This window comes from Lissotriton vulgaris, chromosome 4_1 (genome assembly GCF_964263255.1).
Source record: "Lissotriton vulgaris chromosome 4_1, aLisVul1.2, whole genome shotgun sequence".
NCBI lineage: Eukaryota > Metazoa > Chordata > Amphibia > Caudata > Salamandridae > Lissotriton > Lissotriton vulgaris.
This window is the reverse complement of record NC_141691.1, coordinates 759,825,743-759,844,371: the sequence shown is the minus strand read 5'-3', so window position 1 is coordinate 759,844,371 and position 18,629 is coordinate 759,825,743. Positions and strand designations below refer to the sequence as shown.

General features: G+C 42.0%; 1 protein-coding gene across 2 annotated transcripts in view; it reads left to right on the top strand.

Moving 5' to 3' along the window:
- The window catches only part of MYLK4 (myosin light chain kinase family member 4), a 997,611-nt gene that overhangs the window by 203,576 nt on the left and 775,406 nt on the right, over positions 1-18,629 (top strand). For both annotated transcript variants that reach the window (XM_086965066.1, XM_086965064.1), the window contains exon 2: positions 12,396-12,669. In XM_086965066.1, the coding sequence (XP_086821192.1) occupies positions 12,396-12,669 (274 nt within the window). The remainder of the gene's footprint in view (positions 1-12,395; positions 12,670-18,629) is intronic.

Genomic DNA, 18,629 nt, shown 5'->3' with positions numbered 1-18,629 from the left:
AATAAGCAGCATTTTTCTCTTTGTGCACATTTAATAAAAGCACATTTTCCCTAGCCTCTATATTGATATACATTTCCTACCTTAATGTTAAGACACATTTCTATATTGTCATGTGGTTAATTTTCAAAGATTTCCTCAGAAACAAACTCCGGTTCGAAGAAAGAGTTTCTTTCAACCCAAGATTTTAGCCAAAGGGAGCAGGTACTCTGTCTTTATGATCCTTTAAGGCCGGCTATTAGTCATCGTCCTCAAGTACAGTCCTGAAATTTTTAGATGTGGCTCTTTGATTCTCATTCACTTGAATTGACATTTCTATGTGTCTTGGAAGAAAAAGAGGATTTTTCTTATTTTTCTGTTTTCTTGCTTGACAAGGATTCACCTTCTCCCAGTTCTTAATCAATCTCTATAGAGATTGCAGACTTTAATATGCTTCACTACAGCTGGCAGATGCACCTGATACCAAGCTATTCTGAGATGATGTACAAGAAACCTAGCATTGGAGAGGGAAGACGGATATGGATGTGAGTAGGAATGTGGAAGTCCTCAGGTAAATTGAGGAGTTTATGCAGACCAAACAGCATATAAAGCAGTGGTGCCTCTGATCATATTATACTGTCTTGATGTTGCAAGTCCCAGGAGCGGAAGTTACTATTCTTGTTCTGACAGACTGATAAATATGTTTTTTACATAGACATGCTTCACTAGATTCCCTTCAGAAGGATATTGAAATGAATCATATGGAAAAGGCTTCCATGGGGAGACATGGAAGAAACACTTTTCTGAATCACATGTACGGAAGCACCTTCAAATGAGAAGTAGCAACAGCTTTAAGGCAACAAAGGAGAAGCCGTAAAACGTTTTCAAAAGAGGTGAGCAACTCCTTGTTGAAGGAAAATGTCAGCAGGGACAGTGTCTAGGGTGCAGCCTAGGGCTGTCATCTCAGTCAAGTCCATGGAGTTCTAGCCTTGCCAAAAATAGGTAAGAAATGACTCGGAACATAAGAAGCGCCCTTTTAGAAGAGAATGCTGTGGCAAAGCAATAATCTGGATATGTGGGGTGTATGTGAGTTGAATGCGGCTCCTAGGAAATGGGGAAGAACCACCGCAGCCACACAAGGATGGCGCACAGTGACTGCCAGTATCAAAGAACACCACCCCTGAGAAGGAGGAATCAGTGGAAGAGGCCAAAACAATGGGCTGGTAGAGAGAAAAAACAGATTCTTTTTCAGAAGAAGAGGTGAGAGTGCTCTGAGCCTCTTTGCTATGGCTGCTTATAAAATTAGGTTTTAGACAAGGTCCACACAGGGTTCTTTTGATCCTTATCAACTTGTCTCTGAACGAAAGGCTAACATCAGGGAAATATCAGTCGGAAAATCAAACAACTCTTTTCCTCAAAATGAAAAACAAGAAAAGTGTTCCTAATTGAAAGGAAGAGCACAAAATAATTCTACCAGTTGACGGATGGCTCTCAAAAAACAAAGAATACATCTTAAGGTGACAGACAGTGGATAACGTTAAGGGCTGTGCATCATTTGGATCCAGGGGCTATGCAATTTGACATTTTGCTTTTGCTGCTGTCGATTGCAAGTAATAAAAATAAAATGCAACATATCATCTAAGTAACTCTAGTACAGCATCCATTTTAGAACACCTTTTTCCTCACTCCTTATCCCTACTTCGCATCTCTATTTCTCATCCATCATCCCTACTTCTCATCTATCATCCCTACATCATTTCTACTTCTTCCAGTGAATCCAAGGCTGTAGAGCATTTCATTTTATTCAAGTGATATTTACACAGGCATCTGCAGAAAGTTCTGATGGTTTGGGAAAGACAAGTGTCCTGGTTTGGGCCATAAATAAACACTTGGAGACAGGGGTATAGAGATAATCAGAAACTGTGTCAGTTTCAGTTCAATACTGTTACAAAGAAAATGTTTAACATCTTGGAGACAAGGTAATATAGTTCATCAGAAACCTTTTCTGGATACAGTTTAATTGTAACAGAGAAAATAAAAATGTTTTGGGCTGAGGCTGCCTTTATCCCTGAGAGTTGCTATTTTTTTCTTTCCTTGTAGTTTACAGATTTCAAGAGCTGGGCTTCAGTTGTGTAGGAAATCAGGAAGAGCAAGGCCTGGACAGGGTTGTTACATATGAAAATGAAACCTTAAAATGTTTTGTTTACCCATCTCTCCAAGTGTAGATTTATGGCCCAGGTAAGGGGAGGGGACGGTGGCTTGTTTTCACCAAACTCTCAGAGCATTCCACAGAGGCTTATGTAAACAAAACCACCCTCACTATACAGACTTGGATTCATTGGAAGCACACACAAGTTGTAGTTCCTCTCCTCTGTACTCAGCCAGCATGTGCGAAGAGAAGGCTGTTTTTTACCAGTGGCTAGACCATTAGAATGTAGCCCTCTCTCTTAACTCTGATTGGATGCTGGCAATCAATCAGTGTGAAGTGGCGTTTCTGAAACTGAAAGTATGTTAATATGACCGAGGGACGAAGAATGAGAAGTATGGATTATGGATCAGGAGTAGGGATGAGAAGTAGGGATGATGGATAAGAATTTGGGATGGGAAGTAGGGATGATGGATGCAAAGTAGAGATTAATTAGGAATTAGGGATGATGGATGAAAAGTAGGGATGAGAAGTAGACATGATTGATGAGAAGTAGGGACGATGAATGAGAAGTAGGGATGATGGGTGATAAGTAGGGATGAGAAGCAGGGATGATGGATGAGAAGTAGGGATGATAGATGAGAAGAGGGAATGATATATGAGAGGTAGGGATAACAAGCTGGGATGAGAAGTAGGGATGATGAATGAGTTGTAGGGATAATAGATGAAAAGTAGGGATGAGAAGCTGGGGTGAGGGTTGAGAAGTAGGGATGATGGAAGGGAAGTAGGGATAATGGATGAGCAGTAGGGATGGTTGATGAGAAGAAGGGGTGATGGATAAGAAGTAGGGATAATGGAAGAGAAGTGGGAATGAGAAGCAGTGATGAGAAGTAGGGATGATGGATGAGAAGTTGGAATGAAAAACAGGGATGAGGGATGAGAAGTAGGGATGAGGAAGGATAAATAGGAATGATGGACCAGAAGTACGAAGGAGAAGTAAGGATGATGCATGAGAAATAGGGACGAGAATTAGGGATGAGGAGTGAGGAATGAGACTGTCCTAAAATGGATGCTGTACTGTAGAGTGCCATGGAATTCTATAATTAATTTCTGTGTTTTGGTAGAGATTCTTTGTGTTTCTACTTTGGCATTGGAATTAGAAGAGATGAAAATACAGCTAGTGTATAAAACAGACTGTTAAATATAAAATAACCCACTCGTTATTGTCAGTGGTTAAAAATAACCATTCAAGACAATACATGTAAAATATACCTTACTTTCCTGACTTTCAGACTTATATAAAGAACCATTTGATCAATAGTTTTTGTTTGCCAAGTACTGCCAGAAAATCCCATTTTGCTGGTCTAAATAAACTACAGCACTAAGTGAAGGCATACATTACTGAGCTTAATTGACACCCATTGCCTTTTTTATGACTTCCTTGCCAAGTGAGTGTTTACATTTCCACAGTCAGAACAACATAGGTTTTTGTACGAGAAAAGTTTGTATTCAGCACCAAACCCTTCTAAATTTCGTACCCCATATTAACCAGTGATCATTTTTGCAATCTTTCTGCTACGGTTTCATCCAGTCCTGGTAAAAATCACACTTCACAAACTGTAAAAATAACTCTGTCCATTACATTCCAGTCCACTCAATGTTTATTCCAGAAAAAGATTTCCATAAACATACATAAATTTACAACAACATAACAAGGAATCAAGGAAAATGTCCATAATTTAATAGAGATTTCTAAAATGATAAAATCTACCAAAAAGTACCCAAGTAAAAGAGGGATGGTTAAATATAAGTTGCGGCTTAAAAGCCAATGAAAGTACAAGTGTATTATTCGATAAGCCCCCACGGAAATAATTAATTGCAAACAGCAGTCATAGATAAACATTCCTTTATAAAATGGTCATTGAAAAGGAATGTTATCATTACCTGATTGGTCATTGAAACTGTAGTCTCAAATCAGAGCATAATTTGCAAAGTAAAATTGGATAATTAGAATGCAATAAATCGGGTTGTTGGTTGAGGGGGCTGAAACCCCACTCAAGCAACAGCTACTATCCTTGTCAGGGTGAACCAGAAAAAGTCACTAAATAAACCTGTGCTGAACCATCTGGTAAACTGGCACAAAAGCAGCCAGGCTTAACTTAGAGGCAATGTGTACTCAAAAAGTATTAAAGTGAAAACACAACAGAGGAAAAATCTCACACAAATTTAGAAAAATATAGTAAAATGTAATTCATTATTTGACATTAAAACAACAAAAATCCAATCGATGGAACAAGAGATATGCAATTTCAAAGATATATGGTAATTCTAGAGTCTAACAGCTCAACGTGCCACTCGAGGTTATCAGGTCATTCAAGACCAGGTAAAGTCACAAGTTCAGACCCACTGCGATGGAGCGCGGGCCGGATACAGGACCAGGTCAGTCCCGCTGAAAGAGTTACCTTCTAAAGTCTAGCACAAAAAATCAAGTATCGGGTGGAGGAGAAGGTGAGGAGCAGGGAGAACGTCATGGACGGCTGTCACTGTAACACAAAGAGCAGGCCAGGTGTTGCGGACGGTCATTGCTATACCGCGAATATCCTATCAGACATCATGGATGGTCGTTGATGTTGGTAGTCACCATGGGCTGTCAATGCCGTATTGCTAAGTGCAGATCTTGTGGTGCTGGTAGTTGCTGGCGGTTCCTGTAGTGCGAAGAGTCAGGTTCACAAGAGCTTTGTGTTGGTGGTCGGCGGAGGCAGCAAAATCTTACTGCTAATGGTTATGTTTGCAGTCACGAAGAGCCCTAAAACTTCAGGATTTCTTCCTTTGTTCAAGGAGTAGCTCAACTGATGCCACACCAAGGGACCAGGACCTTAGAGCACCTCGTTGGGATCAGCAACTCACCAACAGGGCTCAGCAGTTCCAGTTGCATGTCCGGACAGCATGTCAGCTGGGCAGATGCAGGGAGGCCTCTGGAGCTTGTTATGTCCCTGTAGCTCTGAACAGGAAGTCAGTAAGAAAACCCTTGTGAGTCACTTCAGCCTGGAATGAAGGGTGTAGATCCAGTCTTCCTTCTCAGCAAGCAGGGCATGCCTCGAGCAGCAGAGCATCCTTCCACTGTAGCATTCACAGGTCCAAAAGGTTACTGAAGAGTGGGTTTTATGGTCCTCTTTTTATACCAGGTGCCCAATTTGAATTGAAATTACGTTCCAGAGGCATCCACATTCAGAAGTGTCCGGAATTTCCAGTCTCTCTGTCCTAGTCTCAGTCTCCTTGGGGTTCACAATAGGCTAGTGTGAAGACCTTTGTATTTGAGCTAAGCCAGTGTCTTTGAAGTACAATTGTGGTAGGTGACAGCTCTCCCCCCCTTCAGCCAGGATGGCCCATAAAGCCAACACTCAGACTCTCTAGTATGATGTTGTCTGGAAGGTATAAACAAAGGCTAGCTGCCAACTACACCTATTAACCACTTGGGCGCGGCCGCGATTCTGCGCCTGTGCGGCACATTCCGATTGCGGGTGCGGTCATGACGGCCGGGAGCCGTCATCAGCACACGAGCATTGTGTGCCATGATGGCTCCCGGCCGTCATCAGCACGCAAGGGGTTAATTTGACCCAGGAACAGAATTAAGGCATCACATGATTAAAGAGGGGTTTAAATGACAGTTCCCCAAACACCAAACAACCCTACCTGCTCTCGACCAGAAGTTATCACTTTTTAATTGTAATAAGGAAAATCCAATGTTAGCCTATAGGAGAAGTGTTTCCCCAGTAGTGAAAAACGAATTTGAGATTTTTCACTACCAGGACATGTAAAACTTAAAAGTACATGTCCAACTTTTTAAATGCAATGCACCCAGCTCTATGGGCTTTTTAGGGCCTTCCCTACGTATGACGTATATGTATTAAAATGGAAGGTTTCGGCCTGGCGTTTATTTTGCCAGGTTGACATGGAAGTTTAAAACTGAACACTTAAGCTTTAGTGGTAGGCCTGGGTCATGTTTTAAAAGACTACTTAAGTGGGTGACACAATCACTGCTACAGGCCCACTAGTAGCATTTAGTTTACAGGTCTTGGGTACCTGTAGTACCACTTTACTAGGGACTTAATACATTAAATGTGTCAATTGGGTGTAAGTCAATTCCACCATGTTTAAAGGAGAGAGAACACAAGCACTTTACAACTGGTTTTCAGTGGTAACATGTACAGAGTTCTAAATCCCAACAACAACCGATTCGGACAACAGAAGGATTAAGGCAAAAAGTTTGGGGATGACCCAACAGAGAAGGCCAGGTAAAATATAGAACATCTGTTCTTGTTTACAAATATAGTGCATCTTTTCTCACTCTAACTTTCATTTAGGCAAACAAGGCTTAAGTCTCCTAAGTTAAGGCTCCTCACAAGTGCATTAAAATGGCAGGGAAAATGTGCATTTCATCCTTCTGGTCCTATTTAGAGAATGCACAGTTACCTGAGATAGCAAGCAATCATTGTGCATTAAAGTTCTGTAATGGAATAGTACCAAGATGAAATCTAAGATATAGATTGCCTAAAATATTGATGTCATATTATCCAGCAACTTTACTCATCCGAGTGAATGCTAAAGCCACAGATAGCTAGGTCCTAAGTAGGAAAGATGCATGAACAGTAGTTAAATTTTATAAGAGCAAATAGCCCCAGAATATTTTTCAATCATTCAATTAGAGTCTGCCCACAAATCATTAAGGCCAATGTCCAGAAGCAACCTCCGCAATGAGGTATCCAGGTCATCTCGAAAAGCTGAGGTCTTGGGATTACACCAGAGTTCATACGGAAGGAGAGCAGGTCTGATTGAAATATTATAAATAATGTTTCCCACAAGCTCCAACTTAAGTAACTGAATTGGGGTAGATTTAGGAAGATGGCAAATGTTCCCCCAAAAATCATTATGTGATGGTAACGAGGGGTATACATTTTACATGACCTCAACTTTCAGCTCCATAGAAGGCCCAATTTATTTTTAGCCCTAGAGGTTTCAAGTAGAACACTTAATGCTTTGTTATCCAATATTGTCCTTCGATCACATCAGGATCTCTGAATGCTGCCCCAATTTAAGATAGATTTGAATATGCTCCGCTTTAAAGAACACTCACATTGCAGCGCAGTAGAAGTACATTCTTGTTCCAGAATCCAGCTTCCCCTTCTATCACTTATTGACTGTATGCTTGCCTTTGGCGGATATATGACGTTAGCACGCATACTTTTACCACGCACACCATTACCACGCAATTTTTACAACTCAGGACCCTTTACAACGAATGCCTTTACAACGCATTACACTACAACGCAGATACTATTACAACGCATACTATTACAACGTAAGTATAGGTAAGTATATAATATTTTTAAATAATGTAATTAATAATTATTTAAATATTTTAATTAATTATATTAATTTTTATTTAAGAATTTGTAAATATATATGTTAAAAATACCCCTGTACCCCTAAACCCAAACCCAGCCCTGAACCGTAAAAATACCCCTGTAACCCAAAACCCAAACCCAGCCCTGAACCCTAAAAATACCCCTGTACCCCAAAACCCAAATCCAGCCCTGAACCCTAAAAATACCCCTGTACTCCAAAACCCAAACCCAGGCCTAAACCCTAAAAATACCCCTGTACCCCAAAACCCAAACCCAGCCCTGAACCCTAAAAATACCCCTGTACCCCAAAACCCAAACCCAGCCCTGAACCCTAAAAATACCCCTGTACCCCAAAACCCAAACCTAGCCCTGAACCCTAAAAATACCCCTGTAACCCAAAACCCAAACCCAGCCCTAAACCCTATATATAAAATTACTATAATTAATTTATTTAATTTATTTTAAATATTTTGATAATTAAAAAAACGTTAAATTAAATGATATACTTACCTACACTTACGTTGTAATGGCATGCGTTGTAATAGTATCTGCGTTGTAATGTCTTGTGTTGTAAAGGTATGCGTTGTAAACGATCCTGCGTTGTAATGGTATGCGTTGTTACTGTATGCGTGGTAAAAGATGCGTGGTAACAGTTACATACGGCCTTTGACTCTGTACAGCTCTCTGTTGCCTTTTGCTTAGATTTGCACTATTCAAACACCACCTACATGCATATTACCTACTGGCGGTCGCCAGTAGGTATATATAGTTAGGATTTTATTCCTATGGGATTTCTGAAAATTCTATGTCGAATAACTTTGGCGTTTGTGGACGGAATTGGCTGAAATTTTCAGGAAAATGGCACATTTTGTTTCTGAGCAGCCCCTGAAAATTTGGGGGGTTTCGTCAAGGGGGGCCGAGAAAAAAGGGGGTCCCAAAATGCGTTTTTCCCATTCATTTTTCCATAGGGCGGTTGAAATCACTTTTAGCTCGAACGGCTGAATGGATTTACATGAAACTTGGCAAAATTGTAGATATAGTTTGCCCGACGTGCCTTTGCTATGTCTCAATATATGTGGTCCAGTAGATTTTGAGAAATTAACGTTTAAAAAAAAAGATATATCTGTAACAGCACTCCGGTTAGCGCCCCGGTTCGCGTACCTGACGCGTAATGGAACTTCGCGAAGCGAAGCTGATTGGCTCTCCGGTGTCTGTCAACATTCTAAACAGTCCGGAGCGGCCACCATCTTGTCTCTCGGTAGGATCGAGAGACACAATGTGGTGAAAAACGAAGGGGGAAATTTTTGCAATTTTTCGCCGTAGAGGCGCGTCCCGGTACGCGAACCGGGCAGCTCACTGGGCAGCTAACCGGGCAGCTAACCGGCAGCGTAACGGGAGTCTGAGGAGAAGCTGATTGGCTGTCAACATTGTAAACAGTCCGGAGCGGCCGCCATCTTGTCTCTCTGTAGGTTCGAGAGACAAGATGTGGTGAAAAACAAAGGGGGAAATGAAGGAAAGGGGGCAAGGTAAACCCCTCCTGACCTAGGATTGATGAGGGGGATATTAAAGTCCCCCGCGGGGCAAAAAATAAAAAATAAATTTGCGATTTTTCGCGGTAGAGGCGCTTCCCGGTACGCGAACCGGGCAGCTAACCGGCAGCGTAAAGGGAGTCCGCCATCTTGTGTTTTTGGAGCGTCCGGTTCGCGTACCGGATGGCGTCCCCTTAAGCGTAACAAGGGGAAAACCAAGAGAAACAGTAAAAAAAAAATGAAGGGAATAGATTTCCAGCAAACTTGGCAAAATTGTAGGGATTGTTTGTTTGATGTGCCTTTGCACAGCCTCAAGATATGTGCACGTGTGGATTTTGTCTAATTAAGGTTAAAAAATATATATATATCTGTAAGCGTGCTCTGGCGCGCTTACGTTACGGGTTTTGTTTGCGCTGCAGAGCCGATACGTCACGGTTATGCGACACGTCATGAGGCGTCTCAGGTGGCTACGTGATACGTCGCGTAATATAGAATATATTTTACAGCTATAGATATTAGCTTTTAAAAAACCAATGAAATTCACTGAAAAAACCATAGGTTATAGACCATATATAGTTAGGAATTTGCATTTACAAAACCTTGAAAATTCACTGAAAAAACCATAGGTTAGAGACCATATATAGTTAGCTGGACATTTTATTGACATAAAACCAATGAAATTCCATATATAGTTAGTTGCACTAACTATATATCGCGCACCCGCAATCCACTGCTGATGATGTCACATATTACATCATTCATGACATGGTCAGTGACATCAATGATGACATCACTGATGACATCTCAAATGACATCACTGATGACATCACTGATGACATCTCATTTGACATCAATGATCACACCACTGATGATATACTTCATGTGATAATACAATGCACCTCCTTACACTCTAATATAACCTCTGTTACACCTAGTGTAAAATACAGAGTATCATTTATGAAACCATTGACACACCAATACCAGTTACTACATACGCACTCACTGATTCCTACGTCTACACACACATTCACTCATTCACCCATACAATTACTCATACAAACACTCACACACTGCCACTCATCCATGGAGTTACTCACACACCTAGTCAGTCCTGTAAAGAATCAATCCCACTTCCATTTCCTCATCTATACAGTTAAACACAGAACACCTTACTTTTTCACACATATACTAACACATACTTACTCTCTTATACAATCACTGATACAAGTACACATTGATCTGCACAGAGTCACACACCTACCAGCCAGCCACACACACACTCAGTCTTCGAACAAATACTTGGCCAACCAATCAATAAACCAAATAGCCACTCATATAGCTACTGATCAACACATGCAGCAGCTTGCACAACAACAGACATATTGATGCACACTTTCAGACAGTTTAGTCACTAACCCACACATTCAGTAAGACACATTTATTCACTCACTCAGTCAGTCATGCACCTACTAAATCCTTCATCCAGACACTTATACATCCATTCTTCAATATGTAAAACATATTTAAACTTTACAGAAACACACAGTCACTGGATGATGTCATCAGTGATGTCATCAGTGATGTCATTTGAGATGTCATCAGTGATGTCATCAGTGATGTCACTGACCATGTCATGAATGATGTAATATGTGACATCATCAGCAGTGGATTGCGGGTGCGCGATATATAGTTAGTGCAACTAACTATATATGGAATTTCATTGGTTTTATGTCAATAAAATGTTCAGCTAACTATATATGGTCTGTAACCTATGGTTTTTTCAGTGAATTCTCAAGGTTTTGTAAATGCAAATTCCTAACTATATATGGTCTATAACCTATGGTTTTTTCAGTGAATATATATATATACACATAATTACATCAGTACATGATGCATATTATGGGTTTAAGCGTTCCAAAGTATCATGCCAACTGAATCATACACCAATCAATCAAACGTGTTAACTATTTTTAGTGCTGCTCATTTTAATTTAAATGATATCCTGGGGATGCATATGTTGCCAACAATGGGGAGCTTGAATTCTGCAATGCTTGTTTCTAAATGATTCCACCTACAAAAGTTTAAATTGTGGCCAAAACATATATGTAAGGCGTTTTCTGTCTTTGCAAGGACAGCATTGTTGGTGTATAAAATCCAACTTTCAGTTTTAGACTGTCACATTCTTAAGACTTTAAAAAGTCAACCAGGTCATTAATTAAAATGCTTGAAATAGAAAGGGAATGGGTGAGTAGGCATCGTTGGTGCACTTCCTAGCATTGATTGATCAATTCATTTCATTTTATTTGATATATTCTTTTGCCACGTTTGCTGCCAGATAAGCTCTCCTTTATCCATTTATCTCTGGACTGGATGGTCTTGCATCCCTTTCCACTAGGGCATATGTGAAGAATCCCCTGAAGTGGAACCAGCTACATTTTTTCAGAGGTGACTAAGCACCTGAGACTTTCCTGAAACTTGTTTAGGACAGTTATACCTATAGGACAGCCATATGGTCTACTTAACATGCATTCTCTGACCATTACTTGTTGGTTTGATTAGGTTCTTATTAAAACTCAAGTATTTGCACAAGAGACCTGACTTTGACCTATATGGTAGCCACTATCCATCACGTTGCACTCTGGTCTTAAGAGTTGGGAAAGTGATCAAGCGAATACGAAAAACATACTTCTTTTACTTATATATTATCCCTATCCCCTGAATTATTTCGCATTGCCAATGCTCAACTCCTGTCCTAAGGTTGGGTATAATGTCAGACCTGATGGTAAGTTACAAAAGAAATTCAGAAAGCTGTGCTGGGGCATTAGATTTGATTCCACAACCATTGGCCTCAGGTCTTCCTGAACCACCGAATAGCATATACACCCAGGATGGCCGGCACAGATAAGAGCAGTGAGTCAGGCGCGTAGAGGGGGTCGGGGGGTGAGTCGTGGATGACAGGATAGTTAAAATAAAAAAATAAAAAAATAAAACCACTTACCTTGCGCAAGTCGGCTATGCGGCGAGCACAAACTAAGTGGCTTAAATATATATATATATATATATATATATATATATATATATATATATATATATATATATATATATATTTCCTATCCCGTTGTTTGTTGACTTTCCCTCTGCCCCGCCCCACTGCTCTTACCTGTACCGGCTGCCTATGCATACACCCTGTTATCTCCTCGCCATCTAACTTAAGTGTCACAAAAGTTGATGTTATAAAATTTCTTATGCTACAGGTGAACAGAGTTAGCACGGCTAGTATAATTTCAATTTCAAAAAAGACAACAGACAGTGATATTTATTTGTCTCCCTTTATGACAGGCAAGCAGAGAAAGTGACAGAGGGCCATGATTTTCCAAGTCACAAGAAAAACATGGAAAAGGAAAAGCTGGATTCCTTGACTGCTGACCAAAGGAACAATCAACCAAAGCCATTAATATTGCACAGACTGGATGAAATCAACACACGCACCAGCAGCAGTGGCACCAAGCTCAGCAAATTGGATTGTTTTCAACATCTGGAGAAAGTTGGCACCATGAGAAGCTTTTGGGAAGAAAAAACCAGTGAACTAGAGTCCATCCCAGAGGAAGATGAGGTAACACATATATCTGTGTTTTCAAGTGGTGGTATATTTATGGATTGTACCTCAGCCTTTTAAACTAATAACACGAAAGATGTTACATGTAGAGGAAAACAAATAGTTAATTGCAGTGTCACTTGGAATGCATAGCATAAAATATGTCAGCAGAAACACTCTTTCAGTAACTCCACCTTATTTTCTAGAGGTGTTCTCTTACACTTGGTATAGATGTTATGACCAATGGGGCAGCTTCGGTTGAGGTGATGGGTTTCACACCAGTAGTGACTGGTTCGGATCCTGCTCCACAAACACACTCTGTTAAGCTTTGTAATGGAATTGTTTTTTTGTATCACTGATTGAAGATACTGATATGCATCTGATATTATTTGCAATGTTGGGTGTTCAGATTAGAAGTCTGTGACAGGCTGAATGGTTGCAGTTGTCTGACATTTGTTGACTTTTTTTACTCCGATAATGACATATTGAACAGTCGGGTTTATCCCTTATTTCCAAGCCTTCTAAGGCAATGATTAGGAGTGCTACGGAGGAAAGATGCAACTTATCACACCTGATAGAATCTGACCCTTCATCATTGGGAATTTATTGGGAGCTATAAGTTGCACTTGTTTTTAGTTTTTGTCGATTTACATGCCACTTTTGGTGCATAATGAAACAAAAGCTGCATGAAACGGTAAATACCATATGCTGTTCCGGTTTTAATTACCAGCAGGTTTGACCTGATACAATTTAATGAAGGGTGCAGCCATTTATCGTAGCTGGTAATTATCTGAAGCAGAAATCTAAACAACTCAGTATTCTGACCTCTAAGCACACAGGTTTTCACACTGATCAGAAACCCCTGGTCCACTCAGGATTAGGGTGCTAAGGAGCATGGCTGCAAGGATCATCATGGGCAACGGATAAAGTATGTGGTTGGCCATGCAGGAATCAGTTACATGCAGTGATGTGACAGGTATGATGTACGCCCTAATGCACACAAGAAAAATACTCCCACATGAGGATTTAAGTAGTAAACTATAGTAATTGATGGGGTGCACTGGGTCTCTTGACCCCCTGCTGCACTGTTTTTTGTTAAACTATATTTGCCATTTTGGCAAGAATCAAGAAAGAGCAGGCTTACATGTTCACCGTCAATGACATAGCATTAAAACAATAAGCAACGTAAGAGAAACATTTTTGAAAAACTGTCACATCATTATCACAAAACAGACATGCTGTAGGCTGTGTACTCCCAGCAATTTGATATCGTAGTAAAAAGAACAGACAGCCCCCCCAAGTCTATCCTATCCCTCGTTTCCCGACTGCTAGCGCTGGCTAGCTAAAACCCAGAGCCATGTTTACTCATGGTAGACCCTAGCAACTGAAAGAGGAGCCTACCATGATGATCAAGCAGTACATATAATACAGATAATGTGTGAGGACAATCGCATCACCCAATGCCTTCCGGGACTATACCGTGGTGCAGGGGGGAGCTAGAAGGTTGCCGCAGATTTTGTACATACAGTCTGTATGGACCCCAAATGTCTTTAGGTCGGGATGTCCCAGGTAGCAGACCGGCGTATACCTCGCAATTTGTACTACAGTAAGCCAGGCTGTGCAGCCAGCCTGCCAGGGTTGGAGCAGTTTTGCGGCCCCATAATAGAGCAATTTCGCACTTAGCTAATAGGAGACTGAAGGATGTGAAATGTCTGATATTTTTGGGGAAGCTCATCATGTATCTCAGTAGCGCAACTTCCAGTATGGGGGTAAGGGTCAACTTTGTCATAGCTCTCAGTGTGTTATGAACTTCTGTCCAGAATGTCTGGAGTGTGGGGCAACTTCATGTGAGGTGAGCAAAATCAGCATGTGGGGCAGTGCATTTGCAGCAGGTGTGTGTTCTGGCCGGGTCCAATCTATGTGCCTTGGCGGGGGTGAAATAGATTCTATGCAGGCACTTGAAATGCAGTTACTTAAGTCTACTATTTAACCGCATGCGCGCTAGCGGAATTCCGCTCGCACGCTGTTTTTTTTTTTAAAAACGCACTTTACGTGACGAGCTGGGCTCGTCATCAGCGTGCGAGGAGGCTACGCCATGACGAGCCCAGCTCGTCATCAGCGTCGAAGGGGTTAATGAAACATTCTTTGTCACTGCACAGCATTTAGCCCACTGATCGTCTGTGATAGGGGGCCCAAATCTGCCTACCAGTCTGCGTGAACCCTATCATCATGGACTAGCTTCAATAACTCGCAGGCTTTGTATAGTTCAGAGATGAGATGCGTCCCGCCAGGGCTTTCAATTATTAGCTTTAGGGGCGGGAATGATTCCGGCTCTAGAGGGAAACCAGGCAGCGCTGCGCGCAGCGCAGAGCGGACCAGACTCAACACAAAACTATCCATAAAGGTGGGGGTCTAGTAAAAACGGGTATCTTCTGATGGGGAAAAAATGTGTCCCTCAGGATATAGGCCCCGTAGTGTAGTGACGTCAAATTTGGTGAGCCTTTCGCCAGTGATTGGAAGCCAATGGGTATTTGTTACAGGCAGGGCAGAGGAGTACAGCGTGGGAGCAGTGGTGATCCGTCGTAGCTTGTCCCAGGCCCAACTGGTAGTGGAGACTGTCTGTATGTCTGTACGGTCTCTGGGGACTCCCTTGGGCAGTATGGTTGACAAGCGTTCCAGGAGGACGAAATCCGTCTCAGGGCAGAGATAAGGGATCTGCATGTCTGGGTGAAACCACGCGTAGGAATAGCAGCATTGAGCCACTAGATAATACAGTTGGGGATTTGGAATGCCATAACCACCTTTCTTGTATGGTAGGGTGAGAATTTGCCAGCAAATTCACACCTGCTTACCCCCCCCCATACCAGACGTATAAGGAGCTTACGCAATTGCAAAAAAAAACATTAGTGAGGGGGAGAGGAATATTATTGAAAAGATCTAAACATTTGGGCAGTATTGTCATCTTAAGTATTGTAACCCGGCCAGCGATGGACAAGGGCAAGTGCAGCCATCTCTCAATTTAAGATTCAAGAGTGGTAAGTGCTTGACCGTAGTTGAGACAAAGGATCTGGGTAGTGTCCAGTTGTATATGTATACTCAGATATTTGACGAAATCAGTGGGGTCGTACTGGAAGTTAATGGAAAGATCACAGATTTACGCCAGTTAATGCCTAGGCCAGAGAAAAGGCCAATCCGCAAAATTTCTCTGATGAGGGGCTCTAGGTTAATCCGGGGATCCCGGACATTGAGGATGGTCTCATCCACATATAGGGAAATGAGGAGGGGGCCAGTGTTAAATTATAAGCCCCTTTTCAGATTCCGTTCCTGAAAGTGGCGGATTAGGGGATGCTTGCCCAAAATAAATAGTGACGGTAAAAGGGGCAGCCCTGGTGTGTGCTGCAAGAGAGAGAGAAGGGAAGGGATAAGGCTCAGTTTATGCAGAGCTGTGCTGTAGGGCAGCTGTATAAGAGGGCAGTGGTGGCTATGAGCCAATTGGCATGCCCATGTGTCACATTATTGAAAAGAAGAAGGGCCATTCTAGAGAATCAATGGCCTTCTCTGTGTCCACCAGAATTGCGGCAGCCGGAACCGCAAGGCTGATTCTATGGAGGACTGAGAAGAGTGTCCTAAGATTTAAAGAGGTGGACCGGTGGGTGACAAAGCCGGACTGGGCGGGAGATATTATAAATTCCATCAATTTTGAGAAGCGATTGGCTATGATTTTGGCTAATATGTTATAGGCTAAGTTCAAGAGGGATAATGGCCTGTAGGATCCACACGACGTTGGGTATTTTTCCGGTTTGGGGAGCAGGATAACAACCGCTTCCCTGAGCGAGGGGGCAGTATTTGTTTCTCGAGGGCCTCTGCATAAACCTCAATCAGCTGCGGGGCCAGCAAATCTTTATATGCCTTGTAAAAGTCCCCAGTGAAGCCGGCCAGACCGAGGGCATCTTGGCATCTTATACACGTAACACTCTTTGTGAAGGCTCGTTACCACCTTCCTCAATGGCTGAAACATTGCTCTAACCACCATTGTGACACATAATATTATGGAACCCAGCCTTCCATCTTCCTCTTTCCTTTTTCTCTAGAAAACACGCTGAACCAACAAAACCACTTTCTATGGAACACCACTATTGAGATAATTTCTCTGGGCTCAATATACCATCAATCTAGGTACTGATGTGTTTTGAGACCATCCCACACACAAGTTAATATGCATGCCAGGAAGGTGTCAAGGACTAAGAGCCTGATAAGGTATGCTGAGTCCCCATGTGGATTGCCTGGGGAAAGGGAAACTCATACAAGGAGCCCCAGTGCCTCCTTGCACAGAACAGTATTTTTAAAAGGTGTCAAGTATCCTCCCAAAAGGGTCCCAGTTAGAAGGAAAACCTTACAAAGGAAAAAATGCATTTACAATCTTGTCGCTCTTGACTGACAATGAGATTAATACTGTAGAAATCAGCAAGGCACCAAACTTACTCTGACACCAGAAAGGAGGAAAGAGCCAAGCAAGAATTCAAGCATAGAATTCAATAAGATGAGCCAACTGCTAGAACCAAAAATCTGGGATAAAAGTAGTAGCAAGTGAGCCAATAACATAATAAGCATGACAAACATGATAACTAATGTGTTGCAATGCACCTTCCTCTCCTGACTGTGTCCCTTATATTAGGGTTGGGTGTTACCCGTGTGATTCTATGTAATCACACGGAATTAGCTAAATTCTGCGAGATTATACTTGAATTACAAAAGAAGAGTAATTCTTTAATTAGTGTTATTTCTTAGCACAAAAATGCTCCCTTTGCATCTAAAATGGACTTCAGGATGCATTTTGCGCTCAAACTGCAATAGAATACGAATATTCGGGGTGAGCGGCTGTCCACAGTCACTAAATGTGCTCTTGAGGTTGGATTTCCCCCAACTTACTATCAATATCTACTGCTATTTCCTTTGTCTAAAATGGCTTCAAAGGTGCATTTTGCACTGAGAAACAGTACTAAATGCAGCAGAACACAAATGGTAAGTGTGAGCGGCTGCTCAAGCTCATTTAAATGGCTTTTCACAATAGGATTCTTCCTCCACACTACTCTTAATTACATTAGTAGCAGTAAACGTGTAATTGCGGGAAATTTTGTATTGAAGAGTAATGTGGAATCACTAAAATTACTCCAGCATAATTGAAATTTCGCCCATCAATCAATCAATCAATAAATCAGGGGTTTTTAAAGTGCACTACTCACCCATGCCAGGTCTTGAGGTCCTTGCTAAAAGTGTGTAGGGGAGCGTCTGATGTTTGCGAGGATCAGGATCCAGGTCTTGGCTGCGATGTAGGAGAACGCTCTCCTGTCTGTTCTGTTCTTGCAGATCTGGGGGACCTCTGCCAGGGTGAGGTTGGCGGAGCAGAGGTTCCTCTTGGGTACGTGGAAGGATAGTCTCTCGTTGAGGTATTTGGGTCCGATGTTGTTGAAGGATTTGTAGGTGTGGGTTTGGAGCTTGAAGGTGACCCTCTTCTTGACCCGGAGCCAGTGAAGATCTCGTAGGTGTTGAGTAATTTGTTTGTGGCGTGGAATCCCGAGGATGAGTCTGGCGGCGGCATTGTGGATGGTCTGGAGTCTGTGAAGGAGAGATCTGTTGATTCCGGTGTATAGGGAGTTGCCGTAGTCCAGTCGGCTGGTTATGAGCGCGTGGGTGACGGTCTTTCTGTAGTCAGGGGGAATCCATTTGAAGGTCTTGCGGAGTATGCGCAGGCAGCCCATCTGCAGAAGAGCTGGTTATAAGCCTTGTCTGTGCCCATTTTCAGGAAAATGTAGAAGCCTATATTTGACATCCTTTGCTCTGTGTTGAATTGCGGAGTTCTGTTACTACCCTTAATGCTTGGTGCTCCAGGCAGCTCCCAGAACACTCCCATGGGTAACTGCATGCACAAAGCCATGTACTGACCTTAGCATCTTAGAAAATGCTGCTTTCTGCACTTG